This window comes from Psammomys obesus, unplaced genomic scaffold (assembly GCF_907164565.1).
Source record: "Psammomys obesus unplaced genomic scaffold, mPsaObe1.curated_primary_1811, whole genome shotgun sequence".
Classification (NCBI taxonomy): Eukaryota; Metazoa; Chordata; class Mammalia; order Rodentia; family Muridae; genus Psammomys; species Psammomys obesus.
The window spans coordinates 21,079,795-21,104,666 of record NW_026585895.1 but is presented as its reverse complement, the minus strand read 5'-3'; the positions used below and the strand labels follow the sequence as shown (position 1 = coordinate 21,104,666).

Here is a 24,872-nt window from a genome sequence, read left to right as displayed (position 1 = left end):
ACACACACACACACACACACACACACACACACACACACACACACACACACACCTTAAGCTTCCAGATATAATCCTATAACTAAACTTCTTTCTCATCTCTGCCTTGTTTAGCCCACGAACTTCATTCTTTGGAACCACAAGATGACAACACAGAGCCACTGACTCTTAAGTTTTGTGTGACTATCCTCCACCCTAGCTCCCACGTTAAAGCTTACTTGGGGCTAGCCTCAACTGTACTTAAGGACCCCTTTCCGCATTTCAGTATCAACCACTTCACAGAATGTGGAGCATTTCAGACCAAGTCGCTGTCAGGATTAATACGAATTCTGAACTACAAAAGTCTGAATGACTAAAGTGTTAAGGCTCTATTACAGGTGTATTTTCTTATCTTCCTATCTAACATTAAGCCAGTGAATCATGATCCGTTGAAGTTTCTGGTACTAATTTAACTTCCAACCCTCTGCTTGCCACTGGCATGACGTAGGCCCTTGGGCCATTTTAAATTCCTGACCCACGTCAGCATTTCTTTTGTGCTCTGGAAGGCATCACAGTTTAGACAGCATTTTCAACTATAGAACAGGTCGTTAGTCACTGTGGCTCCCAGGGCTTTCCTGGCACTTTTGAAATGGAAGTAGAACTGATACAAATAAAACACACGGGCAACTTGTATCTTAAAAGGTTCAGATCTGGTCACAGGAATCATAAGGTTTGGGAAAGAAGAAATGCATTCTAAATTTGCGTAAGTGGCAATAACTCAATTACTGGAAAATTCTTTTCCTGATATAGTAGAGGCCTCTGATGGGAATAGGAGAAGAAAGCCCCACAAGACCTCTCTTACATTATCGAAATATGCATTTGAGATCTCGAATTGATATTGTATGCCGGTTGATAAGTTGAACTAAAATTATCTTTTAAAAACATGCAATGTCCATTATTTATTAGCTAAGCAATATTCACACACAGGAGTCAGGTTTAGTTCATGGTGTTGGAATATCAGAGTTTGGCTTTCTGTTGAGGTGGAAGGTTTATGAACATTATATATTCTTATGGGCTTCAAGTAAGCATATTCATTTCTTGATGAGAGTAAGGGAACAATACATAAAGCAGAGTTAAAGGTTTAAGCCAGAGAATAATTAGCTTTCACAACTTAAACATGATTTGAATAATGTCGCTCTTTTTCAATTTTTATAAATGAGAAGTTGTTTATTTTGCTTCTTATTACTTTGATAAAAGCCATGGCTAAAAAACCAAACCAAACCAATCCAAAATCCTTGAAGAGGAAAGCCTTTGTTTTATCTTGTCTTTGATGGAAATCAGGACAGTAAATCAAGGCGGGAATCTGGAGGCAGGAACTAAAGCAGAGACTGTTGAGGATTGCTAGCTATGGGCTTGCTCGTCCTGCATTTTTATGTCACCCGGGGCCTCTTTCCAAGGGATGGCACTACCCTGAGTAGGCTGTGCCCCTCCCACATCACTGTTAATCAAGAAAATGTCTCACATACTTTCCACAGGCTATTCAGATGGAAACTTATTTATTTTTTTTTCAGTTGAGGTTCCCTCTTTCCAGATGACCGTAGCTTGTGTCAAGTTGTCAAAAAACTAACTAGCAGAGAAATGAAATTTATGTTTTCTCACAAGATAAGTACGCAAGGGAAATTCATTTGAAGAAACTCAATAGATTATTCGTCCTAAAATATTAGCAATGTAATGCAGGGCTCTCCAACTCCCAGTGTGCATTGTGTGTACTTGCGCGCATGTTGTGATGATGATTGCCTCACGGCGGAGTGTGACAGGATATCTAAAGCTAGAGAGAAGTGACTTCCTCATTCACCCGGGCATGCTTTTAGTAAGGACTTGTGAAGATTCCATATCGGCGACCTTCTCCTTTGGAAGTTTTTGTTTGACTCATCTCTCGTGGTGATTTTTTAAAGAATGAAACTAAGTGCAGACAGATATTTGAGGTAAGAAAAGGTATTTATTTTAATTTCTACTCCACAACAATGTCATCCAAGATTGTATTGGACGGTTTTGAACATGTAACCTGATACTTTGTGGAGAATCATCTTGCAAAGGAGCCTAGCATTTCCCAGGTTTTAATGAAGCTATTTTAAAACATTAGGAAAGAAAAGAAATTGTACAGTTGAAGGCAGTCCCAAACTAGGTGGTGAAAACTCAGTTCACCTTGCTTAAAATAGGAATTCTGTTTTTAAATACAAAGCATATTGAAATATTCCTATTTAAACACATACCTATGCTTTATTCATATTTTATTAGTTTTCTGAACAGTTACTGCATTGTAAATGGTTCAATGTTCAATAAATGGAGGAAGCCCAATAAATTCATAAATGTGTTTTGAATTTTGAGTAATAATCAGGTTTTTTTTTTTTTTTTTTTTCAGAGAAGATCACTTTACTTCATTGTTAAAGGTAAAGAAATGATAATGTGGCTATGGTAGTGAATGCACCCAAAGAAGGCAGAGAGACAGACCACCTGAGAGCCTTTCAATAAAACAAAAAACAACAAAAAAAAAACCCAACCCTCCTTTTTTTTTTCTAAACTGTGTCTTTTCCTTTCACTGTGATCTGTTCTCCTCTCTCTTCCACGTTTCCTTGAATTAAAAAAAAAATCTTCATTTGAGCTAATGAGTTTTCCTTCTAGATGCAAATATATCCCAGGGAGAATAAAATTCTATTTTTCATGCAGGTTTTTATATGAAATACTTCAATCAAATTAGAAGCCTTAGGAAAACATGGGCTTTTTATTACAATGGGAAGCCAGACAAAATCCCAGCATGGAAAGGGGAGGTAGGTATAAGCTCCCATCCCTAGATACGGAGCTATTGTTAAGTAATAGCTGCTAAATGGGGGAAGGTGCAAGTTAAACAGAATGGGCTTAAAAAGAAAACCAAAACTAAACACACACCCAAAACTGGGCACACAATGTTGGGTCAGTAGTGAATGGACATTGAAGGAGCGGAAGGCTGATTATGATCAACTGGTTTGAAGTTCTCAAAGAATTAATAAAATAAAAAGAAAAGAAAGCATACTTAACAGCTTCTTATATTACTTTAACATATTTAGAAAGCCTATCAGGAGGCCGTTCATAAGACTGGAAAGCTTTGGAGAGGATAATAAACAAGAAAGAATGTGTATAAAGCAAGGAGTTGTTAAGGGTACCAGAGAAGAAAGCAGGAGACTAGAAAAATAACAGTCTTTTGCTACCCTTTCCACAGTTACATCTGGTCACCCATTCTGAGAATCTCTGTGCTACTATCTGGTTTGAATTTTCCCTGCTGAAGCCAACATTATGCTGCTATCTTGCACTGTCTTCCTCCTCTTATGGTTCATTGTGAATATCATTTCCTTAGGCATGCTAGACTAAATTTTCCTGTCTGTTCATGAACGTCCACTCTGTCCAAGTATAACTGAGAGACCAAAAGATTATTAGCAGCTATTATTAATTAAGGCTTGAACTAGGTAGGTGGAGAAGTCCAGTAATGCCCTGAGGGGAAGGACCGCCTTACTGCATTCTTTCCCCACCCACTAGAGATACACTTGCTAGGAAACTGGCCTATCCCCCTAGGGAGGGACACCAGGTCATTATGGTCCGGGGACCTTCCTATAGCCAATCAATTCAAAATGTAGCATTTTGACCAATAGATGCTTGCCAGGCAGGAATTGCCCCTGCCTTGGGCATGCTGGGATGGATCAGAATTTTTAAATCACCCAACTAACCTGGGCACGGGGCGCTCGGCTCCCACCGCTTCGACAGTGGGAGGTGTGGGCCCAAGCTGCAGCTTGTAATTTACAATAAAGAACCTCATGTATTTACAGCGAAGTCTAGCTATTCCTGGTCTTTTGGGGTTCGTGAACTGGGCAGAACATAACCTTTGTCTTATTTGGTCATATGTCCTATTGCTCTATTTTAGAGTATGGTCAACTAGGTGTCAGCGGTTTATCACACCACTGCAACCAGCATCTACAGTGAAACATCCTGTTCAGAGGAGACACTCTGTACAGTGCTGGAATCCGTCTTGCTCAGAAACTCAGACTAATGATTTACTGAGTGTCTAGAGTGGGGAAGGTTTTATACAGAGCTTGCAATTTAGGAATATGAGAAAAGATAGAATGAACAAGGAATGAAGAGCATTGTCACTCTCGTATCGTACTCCATTTAACAACAAGAAGAACCGGGGGCTCATCCCCCTGTTATTCACCTCAGTTTAGATTTATCCAAGATGCTTATGCAGAACAGTGTCTGCCCTAATTTTATGGCTCTCCTCACCAGCAAGAAGAAAGTAAGGACAGAATAAGTAGAATTAACTTACACCCCTCTTATTGAATCTACTTACAATTTAGTAGGAACTCAGTAAAGATCACCTGAATGGAAACATGATATTATTACTTCATCTGTATATTTCCCCATGATTGCCAAGAATATGCAATGCACAATGACACTATAGTTACTCATTGATAAATAGATACTATTCTGAGTTGTTTGGGCAATATGTTTAAAAAACCAAACATGCCAAACTGGACAGAGTTTCCCACAAGGTCTCAACCCTACACACTGAACTATAGACAACTAAGGAAACCTGGGTACAGCAGAGGTGGCCTTCCCCAGATAAGAACACACCAATTGGTTATCCAGTATAAACTGGTCAGCCCTGAAAACATAGATACAGTTAGCACTATACAGACTTCACAGTTTATATCTAGGAACATATTGTGTGTGCGATAGCAATTAGTGAAAAAAGAGACCATGAACTTGAAGGGAAGTGGGAAGAGAAGTCTATGGAAGGGTCTACAGCTGTGGTTCTCAACTTTCCTAATGCTGCAACCCTCTAATACAGTTCCTCATGTTGTGGTGACCCCCCCAACCGTAAAATTATTTCACTGCTACTCCATACCTGTATTTTTGTTACTGTTATAAGTTGTAATGAAAACACCTGATAGGTAGGATAGGTGATATTTGATCCCTGTGAAAGGGTTGTTTGAGACGCATGTTGTGAACCACTGCTTTAGAGGGAAGAAACAGAAGGGCTAAATGTATTACTTTTAATCACATATAATCTTAAAATATTAAAAATTAAAAAAAGTGTTAGTACCAAAACACATCCCCCAAATTACGATCCTATCTTTCAAGGTATAGATAAGGAAATGAAATCTCAGCGTACATATAAACACAGGTAAATTACCCAGTATGATTCCATCTGTGTATTTACCTGTTTATTTCCCATCATCATCATCATCATCTAGCCATTGACAAACAGACACAGTGTATCATGGATGTAAGTTTTCCTGCCACTCCAAAGCTAATTGTCCTTGGGACATTTGGTACAAACTATGAAGCTTGTCAAATGTGCATGGATCTAGACCTCAGGAATAAGGCTGGATTTGATAGAGAGGAGGACAGTGCTGATGTTAACCTAAGAGCAAGTAAACTCTAGGCCACACTCATATCATCAGCAGGACAAAGGGCAAAGGGGACTCAAAGGAGACTGTTCAACCACTGCAGATGTTGGCTCATGAGGAACCACAGTGCAGTGACAGGCAAGAGAGATATACAACCTGTGTTATGTAAGAATAGTTGGAGGTGAGATAGACGTTACAGTCCTCTTCAGCATGTCTGTATGTTTGCTTGTTTTCCAGGAAGACAAGGATAGTTGATTTTATGTGATACATTAAAGTGGGTTCAAGTAGGTAACAGTTACACAAAGTTTAAATAATGTTAAACAAAGATGTTAACCTATTTTTTTTAAATAAAAAGTTGTGTTAGGAATAAAGGCTCCAGACAGTGCTGGTACTTTGAAACAGCCATATCAAGGTTACTGGTTGAGCTAGAGTTAATGTGCACCAGGCCATTAAACCTGAACAAGGGAAGAGTGTGATACTATTGATGTGTGGCATTTGCTATGGCCACTGAACTCTGAGAAACTGAAAGTGTATCAGAAGTAGGGTCTCCTAACCTTTAGAGATTTATCTGGAGTCTCTCCTTCCTATACAACATAGCTATATTTCTAAAACTGTTTTCATTACAGTTTTTAGCATCTGTTCTTGATGTTTTCCAGGACGTATTCTAAATGCTAAGTGCCAACTGAATATAATTACATCCTACCTATTAGCAAGTTAATTTTCACCTGTTGTAACTGAAAATTCCTGGAACTGTTATGTACCAGTAATTGTGTTCTGGATTTATTCTCTGGGGCTGATGATGGAGATGGGATCTTAATAAGAAATTAAGTTTTCATAAGCTAAAGAAATGAAAGTAGAATGTTACAGAATGAACGGCAATTTCTCATCTTTGGTCTCAAATTTCACTCTTCAATTTTATATTTCTTTCAATTGGCAAATTTAATAATGTCTAAGACATTATACCTGACTGGTTGATTAAAGGCCTATAACCTGGACAGGGCAGAATGGGGTAGGTGTAGCTAGGGTCCCTGGGTTTTAGAGAACAGAAGAATCACTGGAAGGAGACAGAGGAATAGGGAGAAAGGAGGAAGGAGGATGCCATGATGGATTAATGTGGAGAAGAAACCACATGGACCAGGAGAAAGACTCCAAGCATCGGCAGATGGAAAAAACACCAAATATAAGCAAGTATTCATAAGATTATGGATGGAAGGTAGCCCAGATAAGAATGGTTAAAGCAGATGGCATTGGATGGGGGCTGAGAGATGGACGGTGAGGTTATTGAGACAGTGTAGATAGAATATTTGCCCAGCCCAAAGTAAACAAGTAAATCATAAAATCTAACAGGTGTGAGTGTCTTATTATTTGTGATAGCAGGTTAAATAATACTGTCACAATAACTTGGCAAATAATAATAAATAATACTAGCCCAACAATATGGTGTCTCTTCTTGACAGTGAGATGTGCCAGAGAAAATCACCAAATGGAAAAGAAAAAGGAACTGAGAAATCCACTTCACCGTTTCTTCCCTTGAAGATAAACACAAAGCTATAAGAGTTCCCAATGGAAAAGGACATCCAATGAGGGCTTACATCCATTCCATTCATTTTTCCTTCTCTCTTCCCTAGTGATTCTAAGGGGTAGTTTTGTTTTTAAGGCCCATTCAGTTTCAGGAAGACACTCTTATGAACACTGTCAGTTTCCTATTTCTATTCATTGTGGATAACCAAATATAAATTGTAATATTGACTTTTTTTTTCTTTTTCATACTACTTGGTTGAAGCTTTAGTCCCCTGACCTCATAACTGTTGATTAGAATGAGAATATATGACAAACAAAACCAATAATTAAAAAAAAATCATTTTATAGAACATATATAAAACACAAAGCTGCAATCAACAAATAGACCACATCGTTAGTTTTCAACCATTTTCCAGTAATAGGTGGCGCTGATCAGAAAGAAGTTATACTTATGCTTTGGAAGCTGCCCTTTCAGTTAACTTTGTACCAATTCATTTTGCTCATTTGCTAAAGCTAAAGGCATCACAGCATTCATGAGGAAGCATCGTTCAAGTGTGCTGACAAAAACAGGGTTGAGAAGTTTTTCTTTAAAAGACAGAGTGAGTTACTAATATCTGATGAGAGGGATGGAGGTGAGGAGGGAGGGATGGGGAGAGGAAGAGAGAGTGATGGGGAAAATGTGGATTTTAAGTACTTTGGGCCTCAGCAAGTGAAAAGATTTCAGGATTGGAAACCACCACTTTTCAATACAATTTCATGAATAATGGAGATAGCTATATGCATAATTTACAAACCACAGATTACCTCTCTAAAACAGTGTGGTTCAGTTGAAGTGACAGCTGGCAGTCAAAGAGGGTACATCAGGGTTTTTTAATTTTAATTTATTTTTTTACAATTTATTCATTATATATCTCCATTGAAGCCCCCTCCCTCAACTCCCCTTTGTCCCCCCTTCCTCCCTTTTTCCCTCTCCCCATCCCTTTTCCCTAGTTCACTGAAAGGGGGAGTTTTCCTCCTCTGCCATCTGCCCATAGCTTATCAAGTCTCATCAGGACTGCCTGGATCCCCTTCCTCTGTGGCATGGTAAGGCCATATCACCAGAGGCAAGTGATCAAAGAGCAGGCAACCTAGTTCATGACAGAGGAAGCCCCTGCTCCCTTTGCTCAGGAACCCAGATGTAAAGAGCCTGAAGCAAATGCCATTACAAGATGGCGCCAGCATCCGGTGTGTGAGATCGTAAACAACTGCCTATGCGCATGCGCTAAAGCTGAATTCGAGCCAAAGATTGGCTCACTTAGTGATGTTAGATGGCCTGATGAGCTGCATCCAATCAGGAACCAACACGTCACCATTTAGGGTATAAAAGGAGTGCCATTTTGGGGCTCTGGGTCTTCCTCTCATTACTGCTGAATAAACGCTTGCTGCAGAAGAATCCTGGTGTCCGTGTGCGTTCTTGCTGGCGAGAGGAACACGCAGGCTACACCCACAGGGAGAGTGAGCTGCCAATTGGCTACATCTGAGCAGGGTGCCCAAGTCCTCTTCATGCATGGCCCTTGGTTGGTACATCATTTCTGCAGGACCACCTGGGCTCTGATTTTTTAGCTTGCTGCACTCTTTGTGGGAATGATATGCATGGTATACACTCACTTGTAAGTGAATATTAGCCATATACTATAGGATAGCCATACTAAAATCTACACACCTAAAGAAGCTAAACAACAAGGAGGACCCTAGGGGAGATGCTTAAATCTCATTCGGAATGGCAAACAGGATAGACACCAGAAGCAGTGGAAAAGAGGAAACAAGATGAGAGCCTTCTATAGATGGTCCTCTGAAAGGCTCCGCCCAACAGGGGATCGAAGCAGATGCGCATTAGGGTTTTTAATTGCTTTCATTTGTGTCCCTCTTTGAATTCTCTTCACTCAGTATGATTCAATTTTAGTACTCTGTCCTAAAAATCAAGGACTTGCTCCTCCTGTGGTATGTGGACTTGGCATGTGGACTGCACTTCAAATGTAACGCAATCCATGGACGCAAAGGACTAGACGCGGCTAAAGGCTATATTGCCTTTTGTCCTTTTTGCCACATTGGATAATCAACAGAACAAGAGATAGCACAAGCTGGAGTAGAACATAACGCACACCACAGTCTGTTCACCTCTTCCAGGACTATTAAAATGACACTTTTAGTACTGCCGCCACCGCCGCTTACCACGAAACAGAGAAGGAAGGAATCATCTCCCCGGCCCCTGAAGTCAGCAGGTCCTCTTTCACCGTGGTCCTCCAATAAAGGGATTTAGATTCTGGTTCCTTCCTTTATCATCATTTTGTATCACAAACACCTGTCTACCGTCCTACTTAACAGATTCTAAAGAAACAGGTTTCAATAAACATATGCATGTACTTGTAGCCGGACTGTTTAAAACAGAAAAGGAATGTTTTACTTTTTTATTTTCATTTTCATTTTGGTCTATGAGAAGAGTGTGAGATGACTGTTTTAGGGGAGACGCTTCAGGGCACAGGGATAGGCAAGCCTTCCCGAGTGGTGGCTGCTTCTTTGAGGGACTTGTGGCCCCAAGCGCTCTGAAGCCGCCTCTAGAGATTAAATGAGCCTCTGCACAGGACTACTGAAATGAGAACGGACATGCCTTCTTATCTTTATCCAGAGATGCGACAAGAGGAACATCACAAAGTTGTGTGGCTCATCCTCTTCCTTAGAAACCACGTGAAGAGATGCAACTGCTCAGAACAACCGAAGAAATACAGAATGCAGGGAGAGGCCAGGCTCTCTTTTCAGCTTCAACTGCAGGATGAACTACAACTGTGTTTCCCAAGTTTGTCTTATTTTAATAATACAGAAATGGATGTTACAAAAAAGATAAAGATTGTTTAGAATTAAGAATCTTCAGGTTCCCCTCACCATTAAATGACTAAAATGAAAGGAGAGGTACATGGAGACAGAGAAAGAGAGAGAGAGAGGAAGAGAGGAGAGAGAGAGGAAAGGAGACAAGAGTTATTCCATATGGTTTCATTGACACAGAAATAGCAAAGAATTCTGGGTAATACAAAAAATAAACTTCTGTGAATTTTAAGTTTTCTAACTTTTAATAAACTCTTCAGAAACAATTAAATTTTGGCGATTTCTGTAATCTCACCATACAGTTTCGCCCTGGAAATGAGGTCTTCACAATAGAGAAAAATAGAACTAGGGGAAAATTATATTAATACTTAGACCGCCAATAAGGCTTTCTACTTTATTTGTTTTACACTCCTAATTTAGATCTAAACATGTTTCTGTGGTTGCACTCAAGGAATAGTTCATAGCCACTCAACATATTAAGGACTTAGACTGTATGTGTGTAAATGCCATATATGCTCTGGAATGTTCAGACCTCGTAATTTTTAGCTTAATCCTCTTCCCATGAAACATGGAAAACCTACTGCTCTGCCTGTTCTTCTGCTATCATTAGGTGATTCTCTTTGAACTGTGCTTGTCAAAACCCCTAGGTTACAAGGGCAAACGGGCAAAAACTTTGCTTCTGCACTCCCTTTTTGTTTCAGGGTCTGACTTTTATCTGAAAGCTCAGGCCAACTGGAGGCCTGAAGGGGATCGAAGAAGAGTGGAACCATCTTGGCAACAGATCCCACATCTTCTGTGCCTCAGTTGCCATGGCAACAACACCATTGCTATGAACCCTGAGCTAAATTACTTTTACCTGTCTTTTCTGACCCCTCCTATTATTCAGATTCTTATGTCTGACCCAACTTCTAACGGAGATGACATTCTTCTTCTTTTCTTTACAAATGTGTGAATATACAAAATCAAACAGGTGTGGTTTTTGTTTGTTTTTTTGTTTGTTTGTTTGTTTTACTTTTAAGCAGTTATGCAAGAATGCTTCACCAAAAGCTGTGGCTGTTATTCAGTGACTTCCAGGGCTTCATAAGGAAATATTATTCCTTCATCATCAACACTGTTCAGGAGTATGATTACTGAGATAAGTACTTGCACTAAAGTGAAAGCCTATTTTGTTAGATATATATATGTTAAATCATATATATGATTTAGTATAAGTAGCCAAAATTAACTTGTTGCTTTTAAAATTTTTTACACCTGTTTTTAAAATAATAATGACCTTATTTATATTTAATGTATGTATAGTATAATACATACTTAAAAATATAATTGCTAATAAAATATTTAGTTGTTTTTGTTCTAATCTTCATCATTGTATATACTGTAGAAAATATTGACTATAAGTAAAAAAATTTGAAAACACAATCTGTTTTCATACCTTCAGTTTCAAAGTTTTGAATTTACTCAAAGACAAAAGCAAAGGCTTGTTTTTATTTTCGTAACAGCCATAGCACCTTCCACTGGCTTATATTTTGTAAGTACCCATAGGTGCTGAATCTCTGTTCACCATGCTTTATGCTTTCTTGCAAAGTCCAGTTACACTGTTTTCATTTCAATTTGCATTTATACAAGTACATTATAAACCATGCCCAGAATATGCAGAAAACATTGGATGGGGATTTCTGCTTTGCTTAGCCAAAGTTGATGGCATTCTATAAATAACAGAAAGATAATGGATGAAAAACAAATGTCATATCACTTGGCAGTATTCAGAAGCAATTTTCCCTCCTGTGTTCCATTTCAAATTTCATTTGTAAATTTTTTTTAGATTATTGCTATTTCTGGCACTTTCGTTCAGTTCTATTGAAGCTTACATGATGTTTACATGAGTTTAGATACAAAATGCAGTTATAAAAACACATTAATCATGTGGCAGAAGTATTGTGATTCTTTTATAACTTCAAAAATGAAGAATCCTTTGTTGAAATGCCATTGGAAATTAGAATCTCTAATTAAGTGTAATTCTAATTTAACATCACTATTAAAAAATAGTGCTGCCCTTCTGAATGAGGACTGAGCACCCTAGGGTCCTCCTTGTTGTTTAGCTTCTTTAAGAGTATAGATTTTAGTATGTTTATCCTGTATTACATGTCTAATAACCACTTTGGAGTGAGTATACACCATGTGTGTCTTTCTGTTTCTGGGTTACCTCACTCAAGATGATCTTTTCTAGTTACCAACATTTGCCTGTAAATGTCAGGATTTCCTTGTTTTTAATTGCTGAGTAGTATTCCACTGTGTAAATGTACCATGATTTCTGTATCCATTCCTCCACTGATGGACGTCTGGGTTGGTTCCAGGTTCTGGCTATTATTAATAAAGCTGCTATGAACATGGTTGAACAAATATCCTTGTGTACTTGAGCATATTTTGAATATATGCCTAAGAAGGAGGATCTGGGGTAAGATGATCAACCCTCACTTAGAAGGACAAACGAAATGGACATTGGAAGTAGGAGAAAACAAGAAACAGGACAGGAGTCTACCACAGAGGGCCTCTGAAAGACTCTACCTAGCAGTGTATCAAAGCAGATGCTGAGACTCCTAACCAAACCTTGGGCAGAATGCAGGGAATCACGTGAAAGAAGGGGGAGTTAGTATGACCTGGAGAGGACAAGAGCTCTACAAGGACCAAATATATCTGGGCACAGGGGTCTTTTCTGAGACTGATTCTCCAACCAAGGACCATGCATGGATATAACCTAGAACTTCTGCTCAGACGTAGCCCATGGCAGCTCAGTATCCAAGTGGGTACCCTAGTAAGGGTAACAGGGACTGTCTTTGACATGAACTCAGTGGCTGGCTCTTTGACCTCCCCACCACCTAAGGAGGAGCAGCCTTGCTAGGCCACAGAGCAGGACATTGCAGCCAGTCCTGATGAGACCTGATAAGTTAGGGTCAGATTGAAGGGGAAGAGAACCTCCCCTATCAGTGGACTTAGAGAGGGGCATGGAGGAGATTGGGAGGGAATGAAGGAGGGGCTATGCCTGGGATACAATGTAAATAAACTGTCATTAATATAAAAAATAAAATTTAATTAAAAAAAAGAAAAAAAGAAAATCAGAATGCATAGAATTTTATGAATGAAGGGGGAGATAGAAAGACCTAGAAGGAACAGGAGCTCCGAAAAGGAGACTAACAGAGCCAGAAAAAAAACAAAATAAAACAAAACAAAACTGGGCCCTGGAGGCCCTGAAGAGACTGATACTCCAACCAAGGACCATGCAGGGAGAGGACCTAAAACCCCTACTCAGATGTAGCCATAGACTCAGTCTTCAAGGGGGTGCCCTCATAAGGGGAGTAGGGGTTTTCTCTGGCATGCAATCAGTGGCCTGATCTCTGATCACCTCCCCCTGGTGGGTGCAACCTTGCCATGCCACAGAGGAAAACATGATGAGACCTGATAGGCTAAGGTCAGGTAGAAGGGGAGGAGACCTCTCCTATCAGTGGACTAGGGGAAGGGAATAAGGAGATAAGAGGGAGGGAGTGGGGTTGGGAGGAGATGAGGGAGGGGACCACAGCAAGGATACAAATTCAATAAATTGTAATAAATGATAATAATAATAAAAAGAAAAATACATATTAAAAAAGAAAAATAGTTCTATATACAAAATCACTTTTAATGTGTAGTTTTGTTTGGAAGATTTAAAAAAACCTTTATCATTGATGATCGTTTAGTATTTATGTGATTTGAAGGAACATGTCAAATGGGTTAAAACTTTTTGTATGGCTAATCCCAAGATGATAACTTTAAATATTGCCCAGAAGTATAAAATTAAAGTTAATTTCCCATTAAAAACATCCATTATAACTCATAGGAAGTTATAAATAGTTGCTGTGAAGTCATTGGCTAACAACAAAAAGATTATGAATAAATTTGTGTTGTGTAAATTTCAATTAAAAAAAAAAACAAAATGCTATCATCTTTGAGCTCTGATTTGTGTCAGTAACATCACATTCATTTCACTTTTCTGGTAACTACAGAACACAAACAAAACCCTAAACCCCACGATCCTCACGTAATTCTTCCATAAAGAGATGGACGTGAGCTTCAAAAAGTGATGATGGAAATGAAGCTTCCTTGTCAAGATGCGTTAAAGACTATGCGAAAGCATCTAGTGTTCTGCTCCTGTTTCTATAGCCTCAATCCTCTGAGTACTTAATGGTGTCCTGGGTGTGCCACTCAACCATAAAGACACATTTCAAACATATCCCATTGGTGAGAGGGCCTCTGAGCAGTTCAGCATGCAAATGGAGAAACAGTTGAAGCGTGGAGTGTAGTTGATGAACGGAGGAGTTCATTTGTGGAGTCAGGTGACCTTGGGCGGAAAGGGACTTCTACCATTCCCTGTGTGTCCTACATGAATTGCCTCATCTCCCCTATGAAATGGACATAATAATACTGCCAAGGAGTTACCATGTAGATTTAACTTGGTAAGCCAATTTATCACAGAGTCAAATAAACAACAGTGGGTCATTGTCAACTCCTATTAAATTTAGCATAATTTTATCTTCATGCCAATAACAAAGAGAGTGTTGAACATTAGAAATCTACTTTGGCTTAAAGTTATATAGTTGTTTTCAACTAGTTCATAGTACCCTCTGCTGTCATACTAGGTATTATTCCCTTTCAGAATTCCGTTGTATGTTTTAGTATCGTGGCATTGATTCTGTGTTGTAGAATTTAGCCAGCATTTAACATGTATTTTATGTCCACTTCAGTATCAGTGATACTATTAGTTTGAATGCTTATGTCCTTCCTTGTAATGAGCCTTTGCTATTTGTTTCTCCTTCAGTAGCATCTCTTCTCCTATGCTACATTTTCTTGGGTTGTTTTCATCAAAGAACTATGCTTTGATGAATACTACAAGCATGATCACAATACCCATATGGACTGACAAGGGTCCTTTTTATTGGGGATATATGGATGCTGGCAGATAGATAGCATTTGCCACTAGTTCACCACCTGTGAGCATTAAGAGAAGCAGGAGAGTCTGAAGAACTTGCATCCCGTAGGTGATGAGCAAAATCAAGAAGAATAAAGCCTGGCCAAGAGACAGAGTGAGTGTAGTCTGCTCCTTTAGTTCTCAGTTGTGTCATATATTATGTGAGGCACTACTGATACCAGAAATCATTCTTCACCCTGTACTTTCTTTCTGACATGTTTCACAATCTGGATTCTTATTCCAAAAACATCAGAAACTTCTCCAGCTTCCTAATTAGGCAAACAGACTACATTACACAATTATCATCCCTTAGTCTCAACACAGGGAAGATTTCCTTTCCTAGAACCCTGTGTATCTTGTCTGTACCTGTAATATAATTTTTGAAACTGCCTTGTATTACCTATGTAATCTACTTGTCTGTTCCTTCATTTCTCCAAGGTAAAGACATTTCCTATAAGCCTAAATTTCTAGGATGTTACATTGTACATTCTCTCATAAAATTCTTGTTGAATAAGTAAACAACTGTATGAAAGAATAGGCTATATGAAAGAATGACTAACAATATGCTCTCTCCTGCAAAGAAACTCATCTAGCTGGAAAGAAAAACAACTATCCAGTTAATTCTGATTCAATGTGTACAAGAGACTGGGAGACAAAACAGCAAGAGCAGATCTGCTTTTTTTTTTTTTTCTTTTTTCACTTATGCCTCATTTTGATGATGCCTGCTCTATTGTTGGTATGCTAAAGTATTTTTGAAATTCACTGCTGAGTTATTAGTGAACAAAAGCTTGGCTTCTCCTAAGAAAGCACACCTTAAGCAAATCTATTAATGCATAAGATTTGAAAAAAAAAAAAAAGACCAATTACCCAAAACCTATATATTGATAATCTCCTGACACAGACTCTCCCCAAGACTAACTGGGAAAATAAGGTTTTAGCTTATTACAAAGTTTATTTTAGTGATAGCAAGAGAAAATACACTGCATCAAATGACTATGTAAATTTCAAAGACAGCTGTGGTTAGGAAACTTTCCAAACACCAGGATAGTCTTAGAGTCATAAGATAGTCTTAGACTACTTTAATGCAGTATTAGACTTTATATTTTCAGGTCATTTTTTTCTTTTTCTTTTTTTTTTTTTTTGCATTTGATCTTTGCCTTGTTTGCTCTGGCACACAGATAATAAAAATTTGTTATTAAGTGCCAATGTAGAACTGTTCCCAATCAGGGCTATTGCCACTTTGAGTCCTCCCTTTCAGAACTTCTTTGTATTCACTAGAAGTTCATACTACAAAACACGGTCCTTTATAAGCAGGCTCCCATGCTTACCTCCTCACTCCCTTTAGAAGCTCATGTCTGCTCTTGTATTGGACAAATATGGAGAGTGAGGGAGGTAGTATTCCCGAATATCTGGAAAGATGAGCACTTTTGTTGGCCTCAGATACATTGAGTGGTAAGCATTTGTTCTGTTTGGACTGGTATATATAAAATACTGGTAACTGGATAGCATATTAACAGTGCACATTTATTCAATTTTATATTTTTAATTCTGAAGGCTGAGAAGTCCAAGATCATGTCACTGGCAGCTTTTGTGCCTGATGAAACCACCAACATCTTTGTGTGATGATTGACAGAATGGGACCCAGAAGTTATTTTGTAGTCTGTAAACTATTTCATGAGGGCCACACACTAAAGATCTAATCAACTCTAGAGGAATTTTAATCCAGGAACGTGGCTACTCTGGAAAGGGATCACATCCAAAAGACTTAGGTCTGTGTGATCCCGCCAGAATGCAGACACACCCTTAGTACACACCTTTAATCTCTCTGGCTGGAATACACACCCTTAATCCCTCTGGTTGAAAATATAGTACATATCTTTAATCCCAAACAATAACATTTAATTGAGGGGCAGACAAAGTGATGAGTCAGAAAAAGATTTGGCAGAATGACTCAGAGATAGGATATACCCAGCTCTCATGAGAGAGAGGGTACTGAAGAGCAGTGCAGAGAATTCATGGAGACAGAACAGTAGAGCTTGTGGAGACACTACAGTAGAGTTCAGGAGTACAGTCATCTACCTCTGTTCTAGGAAGCCATGAATGTTTGGCTAGAGAGAAGAAGGAGAGTCATAAAAAACCATGAAGAGACATTAGAGTGAACACATTCCTTGTGTACTGAGCACTAGAAGGAACACCTTCCACATATAATTATAACCATCTTATATAAAATCTGAGTTTTGTTTTTTTGCTTTGCTTTTAGACAGAGTCTCACTCTGTTGTGTTGGCTGGCCTGGAACTCAAAGAGATCTATCTGCCTCTTCTTTCTGTTGTTAGGATTAAAGACATGGACCATCTCACCTGACCAACTCTGGGAAGTTTTGCCAGCCCTTAACTTTGTCTTATTCTCACATAGACAATTCTGCTTAATTACATGCCATAGGAAAGAAGACAAGAGTTAAATTTAAGCTTGTTTGATTCTGTTTTCTGACTTTAAATGTCACATAGTTTGATAAACAACTTTTGAGATCCAGCTTCAGTGTCCCATCTGAGTCTTATTTTCTTCTCTGATCAGTCTTGCCTTTAACCACCATTATGTCCTCCATAAACTGTGTTTCTGGATTCTTTGCTGACAGGCATTTTGTTAACAGATTCATACGCGATGTATATATCTGCGTATATCTCTGTTACTCTAAGATAAAAAAATCCTAACAGGTGTCATCTTTAACTCACACTAGCCTCGAGCTTTCCTCGAACAGGGGACTAGTTAGGCGTGGTAGGATGCAGAATCTTGTGGTAAACTAACACATAATAGCTTGGAGCTGAAGATGTTAATTTGCTTTGTTTGCCCAAGAAAGAATGAGGTGGCATTCTTCAAATTCATTTTTCAACTATTAGAGGTTAATTCTAATAAATTAAATTTTAAGGTTCATTCTTCTTTTATGATGAGAAGATTTGGAAACATCCCTTGATAAAATATTTTAGCCTGACCATAGTTGGCTGGAAATATGTTTGGGTTGTCCCACACTATGATTCTTGGCCAGTCCCCATGATGCTTGCTTTACTGTTTTCTCAACTTCACTTATTTATATTCCTTCCATATCCATGCCCCTAACATTGCTAATCTCCCTTCTTAATTCTCTTAATTTCTGTATATCTGCATATTAGACACCACTTAAAAAAGAATTTTTAAGACATAGATAAAGGTCACGAGTCAAATTCAAAGCTGCCAAGACGATGTCAGTATAATACGAATAATAATCGAATGTTTATTTAGCTCTATTGTATTGACTTTAGTTATGCTAGTTAAGAAGAGCGAGAGATCAACAGTAGTGTGCCTAATTATTGTACAAATACGGAAGTCCGTCCTAGGGGTGTACCACAAATTACATTCCTCTTTTCTCACGTCCAACAAACACAGCTTGGCTACTTCTAACCATAACAGATGCATAGTGCTGTCACACACATCTCATTTCATACAAGTAAGAGGTTTTAAGTAAGCATCAATACAATACTACCTGTGGTAATTACAATTCATAAAAAAGTCTCTATTGATCACAAATGTTCAGTGCTTAGAATAGGAGTTGGGGTAAAATTTACCTTTTTGTTGTGTGCTGTTTATACAAAGATTTGCTGGGAAAATATACTAACTAAATTGTTTGTAGAAGAATTGCCTACTTGACAATTTTTAGAGCCATGAATCCATAGCATTGTAAGTGCACTGTAAGCAAAAGTTAGGTAATGCTTAGGTAGGTATTTTGACGCAATAAGTACAAATCATCTTTATTTGTTCTTTGAGGCCAGATTTTTGGACAGTGCCTCTTTATTGTAATTCAGGTTGCGATATTTATTTGAAAAATGATAAACTATTGTTGCTGTGAGATCCATTGTTTCATTCCCATGTTTTATCATCTCAGACAGCTCTCCTTTCCATCAGCTTGCATATGGCTTCATTTAGTGGAGTAAGTGCAAAAGGAGAGGTCACAGTTAGGAATAAATCCCAGTTAGACCTTTAAAGTTCCATACACACATCTATTTCATTTCTTTAAAAATGCTTTATAATATCAGGGTCAGCAGCATGTCAATAAACGATCAAGTTTGATGAATAGCAGGGTAATTAGCCTTGAGCAATAAACAGTACCAAGTTAATTCAATTTGGCTCGATCTAGTAACAGACAAAAGTCATTGTAGATAGTTTCGTTACTCTGTTTCTTTAGGAATTTTTCCAATATCTCAAGGCGTGGAGATAACTGTCTTACCACCATTCATCAGAGAGAAAATATGCTTTAATGATCCAGAAAGTATCCCCTGGCAGCTGAAATTTAAAAATAATGTAAAACAATGCCCTACCTGGGTCACTTTCTCTGTCACATTGTGTGTCCGTTCTTTAACCTTGGGAGCAATGATAGTTTTATCAGAAGAAGGAGGAGATGTATTCTTTTTTTCAGTTTTGACATCTGAAAAATTCAGAGTGAGCTGAGGAATCTTGTTAATGGTGCTGTATTTGTTGAGGTTTGAATCCGACGTGGATCCCAGCAGGCTTGACTTGATATGATTAAAAGGCCCTAGAGAAATTGACAAGTATTTGTAAAAATGGTATCAGAAGAAATAGAAAAATAAAATAAAAACGATGGTCTTGAATGCCTTGCTAATGATCCATGACCAGTGTGATTCCCATTTCTAAATGCAGTCTGTTTATAGGCGAACATCTTTTGCCACACAGAAGGACACGTGAGAATTAGAGGGAAATTTTTGGTTCTATAAGTGCATATGTCAGCCTTTGCTGTGAACTGGCTTCTTTTAGTTAAGGCTAGGAAAATTAAAAATGAAGCCAAAGCAAACCAACAAAAAGCCCTGTATGTCCTGTTCTATTAGCTGCATTCCACCTTAGGTGCTTCCCATGGAGTTTGTTTCCCATTCTGAGGGTGACTTAAGGAAGCCAGGTTGAAATTCATGTTGGTCTTGAAATTGTGACTGTTTGGTTCGCACAGCTCTGGTTTCTGTTACACTCTTTCACATGTCCCTGAGAAGTGACAAGCCAGTTGCTTTCTTTAGGTTTTCTACTGTCTATATGAAACGGTTCACAGAGTTTCTACAAGATTTATACCCAGATGAGGTTGAAGATAACAAAGTGTCATATGTGTGCATGTGTGTGTATGTGTGTGTTTGTGTGTGTGCATGTGTGTGTGTGTATGTGTGTATGTGAGTGTATATGTGTGTGAGTTTGTGTGTGTGTGTTTGTGAGAGTGTGTTTTTGTGTGAGAGAGAGTGTGTGTTTTTATTTGTGTGTGTATGAGTGTAGGTGTCTGTGAGTGTGTGTGTGAGTGTGTGGGGAGTGTGCATGAATGTGTTTGTGAGCATGTGTGTATGTATGTATTGTGTATGTGCACGCACACACCTGCCCTTCGCACTCTGTTGAAACCTTCAGGATTCACTTTGGGATCTTGGAATCTCTTTTCATTTCATGTTCAGTTAATTTTTTTAAATTAAAAAATTCTGTAACCAGAATACACAAGAACGCTGCTATGGCAAATACAGCTTAAATAGACAAGACCATAGTTGGGGAACAGAGCATGCCTAGGTTAGAAACTCCCAATCTCTGTCAACATTCTGCTCTTACAAACACAAGTGGGAAGAAGCCAAGCTTCCTGGCTCCCTTGTTGAAGGTGAGGACCCTAAGCAATGCCATATTCTCCTGGGATGGATCTATTATCTCCAATTTATGGTTTCGAGAAATGGTCTGGACTTCTCATGTGCTGGCTTCATTGCTTACTCCGTGTTATCACTTTAACACTTAGCATCATGAAGAATTGTTTAAGATTTCTCAGAGCACGGGACTTAACCAGAATATTTTTGACTGAGAGAGCAGGGTCAGAAGATTCCCTTACTCTGCTCCACCAGTTCATGCCTCCGATTAGTGCTGCCTGAAGCAAACAGGTTGCAGGGATTTTAAGGGTTAGAAACAAGTGATCCTAGGTATCTTCTCTTGGACAGGGCAGGCATTTCTGGTGTCCACTCTATTATATTGAGATTGAAATGCCTGCTCAGGCCAGAGAAGGCTACATTGTGTCTCAAAAGGAAAAAAAAAATAATTGATTCTTAGACTGTGTTTTGGGTTCAAATAACTCAATCACCTCGGGCTAACATAATGTTAAGAACACTACTCACCATTTCAACTATCCAGTTATTATTAATAGAAACATATTAATTTTGTTACAGAAGTTTATATTATTTACGTTACAGAGTTGGAAGTGACTAAAAATGTCTATCCTTAACAAACATTGCCTTTCTTGGGGTTGCACTTTTCACTGCCATGCTGAGGACCTAGCCCGTTTATGCACAGAGTGCCCTCGTGCATGTACTCATTTACATAAAGATACTCTCTTCTAGTTATATAATCGGATTGAAATAGGATGCAAAGTGACATCAAATTATTCAAATATTCTAACAGAAACATTACTTCTGAAATGTTATTTTTCATGTCCTTGTCAAAGTCTCCAAAATGTTCTTATTTTTATGATTTTTCAGATGGGTCTTTTCCTATTTTGTACATTCTTTGCCTACATTTTAGGCACATTTGTTAAAGTTTGTCTTCCTCCTAACTGTAATGCTATATTTTCTTCCCTGGACAATTTATTGGTACCTAGGGGTAAGAATAAGAGACACAGATGGTGAAATTTAGGCAAACAGTGAAATTGTATTGGAATCATTAAAGTCCAGCTTCTCTATGTTGTATTCCTGTAAAAAATTGTCTACATAGCTGATTTAGGATGTTACTATGCAGGCAAAATATGTTAGTATAATTTTATTACCCTATGTCTAGTTCTGGCTAGTCCATATTATTAACTATAGTTATGTTCACGGGTTCTGAAATAGTGCCAAAAAGGGACATTTATCAGGGTGCCTTTTGGATGTCATAATGATGGAAAATTCGAGTACCACAACTCTTAGTCTCATTTTGACAACTCGTTGCCTGTGTTCCAAGGGGCACGCATATAGTCAAAATGCTTGTAATGATATGAATCTCTAATGTGTTCTCAATAAAGCAGACATCATACTTTGCAGGGTTGCATAATACTACATTTTCAGGGCTATATCTACGATGAACATGGGTGCTTATACACTTCATGTTTTCAACACGAGGAAGGGCTTTAATGCCCTCACCTAATTGTATTAGAGCATGTCACTATTTTGAAAAATTATGTTATCTAGAATTGCAACTTTTGTAGCATTTGAGTGCGCAACACAAAACCTCAGAGCTCTGGTGACAGTTTGTGTCTGCACCTTCCACAAGTAAGTGTGTAAAATAAGGAACTTGAATCTTTCTTAATAACTGGGAGAAATTATTATATTATCCAGGTAGCTACAGGAATTACACTAAGGTTCTAAACAAAATGCCTTTTGAAATATTTTACATCATTATCTATTTCTCAATGTCAAATGTCATGTGCCCACATGAAAGGACACCCACACTCTACACGCTAAACTTGTGGCATGGTTTTCAGAGTCAGTTTGCTAACACTCTAGAGATTTTCACTGTAGTGCTCTGGTAGACATTTCTACCAACTATCATCTTTATTTATTTATTTATTTATTTATTTATTTATTTATTTATATATCTATTTATTTGTAATTTTTAACTAATTACATGTGTGTAATTGTGTGTATAACGTTTCTACCAACTATTATCTTTATTTATTTATTTGTAATTTTTAACTAATTACGTGTGTGTAATTGTGTATGACATTTCTACCAACTCGTACTCTTTATTTATTTATTTATTTATTATTGTAAAATAATTACGTGTGGTCAGCACTCTTGTGCAGTAAGCTCTTTTACCTGCAGATCCATCTTGCCAGTACAGCTTCTTATTCTTCACAAGGCATGTGGTGTGCAGGATAGTTTTCAACATGAAGATAAGGGATACCTTAACATTTAGTGATGTGTCTATCTTCTGTACAATCCATTATTACATTTTTTTTCATGTAGTGAAGCAATTTGAAAGAATGCTTAATGGGAAGGACAGCTCTCTCGTAAGAATACCACACTTCCTAAGCTCCCCCTCTTGGTTTATTATTATTTTCAGTATTTAACACATTTAGAATTTTTGTTAAATCCCCATCTCTTATCATTGATTATGACTGCTCCACCAACTGTACTATTTTTATATGGGATATTTAATAATTTCCCTAGTTTCTTGAAAGCCAACTTTCTGTACTGAGATGTCCTCAGTATATTTATAGTCAAACACAAGCATAGTAATACATGTATTATTTGATTATCAATGGCTTTGCTTTTGTGAATACTTTATATTAAAATTAGAGGATCTTGATATTATTTTAGAAATGGTTAACTATCTCTGAATTCCATTTCAGGAAAATCTAGTGTGTAAAACACAGTACTTACTGAGAAAATGATATCTTCTCTGCTAGAGTTGAGCAACTCTTTGATAAAGTGTCTTAACTTGCCCTTAACTTGCAACCTCTACAGTCCTTGTTTTAGCTTCTCTCATTTAATACTGAAAAACAACAATAATAATAACAACAAAAAACAAACTCCTACACAGTCATTTCAGTTTATTTGTTTTGGACTTTTAGTGTGAAAGACTTAATAAAAACTTTCTTTTGAATAAATGTATTTAATGAGTTCAGCCTAACAGCTTATTTTAAATCATTTATGCACCCTACTTAGATACTGCGTTTCAAGCTTATTTTCTCCTGTACAAAGTGCAGTGTCTTCTTTCTCTGGACTTCAAGTCAAATATTTACACTTAGAAGTCTTTTAGATTCTGCAAAAATATCATAGTTTTCATAGATTTCTCCGGTCTATTCAAATTTCAACAGAATAAATGCCCGGTGCTTTAAGGCAGGAATTAATAATACTCCTTTTCAACAATTCTATGCTAAGCTGATAGGACTTGAGGCCAAAGGGTATAAGTCAAAGACCAGAAATCAAAACACAAGGTTTCCTACCTCCTAGGTCTACATTCAGAGAGGCCTTGCTGAGGGCTGAGGTGACAGGTACCCTCACTGACAATGATCATGAACAGATGGGATTTGGGATTCTAATGAAAGAAAGGAGATTAGCCTGAAAAACAAAGTAAATGAATTTAAAGAGAAGGAGCAGGCAGAAATGAAGAGTCACAATAGATTCAGTGGAAGGGAATAAAAGAATCAAAAAATGTACCAGGAGACAGACTTCCTTTGAGGGAGAGTTACAAAAGGCATAACACCGTGAGTATACAGCCTGTGATTAGAGGATGGAAAGAGGGTGATCAGGTGGGCTACACCAACAGTCAGGGAAATTTCAGTACAAGTGTCTGATGAAATTATAAAATAACCTATGTTTTTTTTTCCAACTATGCACAGAGATTCAGCAGTAACTAAGAAGTTTAAAAGTGTTTAGGAATCTATATAAGTAATGAGACTATTTACATTTATCCGGAGTAAGAAAATGCTTTTTATTATTGTTGTTGTTTGTGGTGGTGGTGGTGGTATGTGCCTATGTCATATGTATCTATGGGCAGGAATGTCAAGGCACATGCATCTGGACATCATAGGACAATTTCACGGACATCACGGAATTGGTTCTCTCTTTACGAGGCTTAACATGGTTTCTTGGAATCAAACTTTGGTTGCCAGGTGTGCCTTCTCAGGCAGCAAGGGCCTTCACCTTGCTGTCTTGTTGCAACTGTATCTATTGCTTAGGACATTGAGTTTATTTTGCTAAATTTAATGAAGTGGATTACTAAGGCATATTAACATTAGAGAAAATGCCAAGGTAGCATTAGCAATGAAGCTTTGCCAAAGAACTCAGTGAATAAGCGGCATCCAGAAATCGTTGTAGCTCTCAGGAAAAGACGTAAGAGGTACTCATCAAGTTATTTGGATTCAGTAGCTACAAATTCTTTTTCACTGTGTGACATATAATTTGGCAAAGGAAACTGTCACCACTGAGAATCAGTTTGCAAATCCTAATAAGGTCATAGGCTTCTGGGTAATGGCCAGTACAGAGGATGATGAACAAGTCTGTCAGTTCTTTCTTTCTTTCTTTCTTTCTTTCTTTCTTTCTTTCTTTCTTTC

At 38.0% G+C, this 24,872-nt stretch overlaps 1 protein-coding gene across 1 annotated transcript in view; it reads right to left on the bottom strand.

Annotated features, from left to right (window-relative positions):
* Kcnh7 (potassium voltage-gated channel subfamily H member 7) overlaps positions 1-24,872 on the bottom strand; it is a 489,239-nt gene that overhangs the window by 111,594 nt on the left and 352,773 nt on the right. The window contains exon 6 of the mRNA XM_055600818.1: positions 19,141-19,355. Coding sequence (XP_055456793.1) covers positions 19,141-19,355 — 215 coding nt within the window. The remainder of the gene's footprint in view (positions 1-19,140; positions 19,356-24,872) is intronic.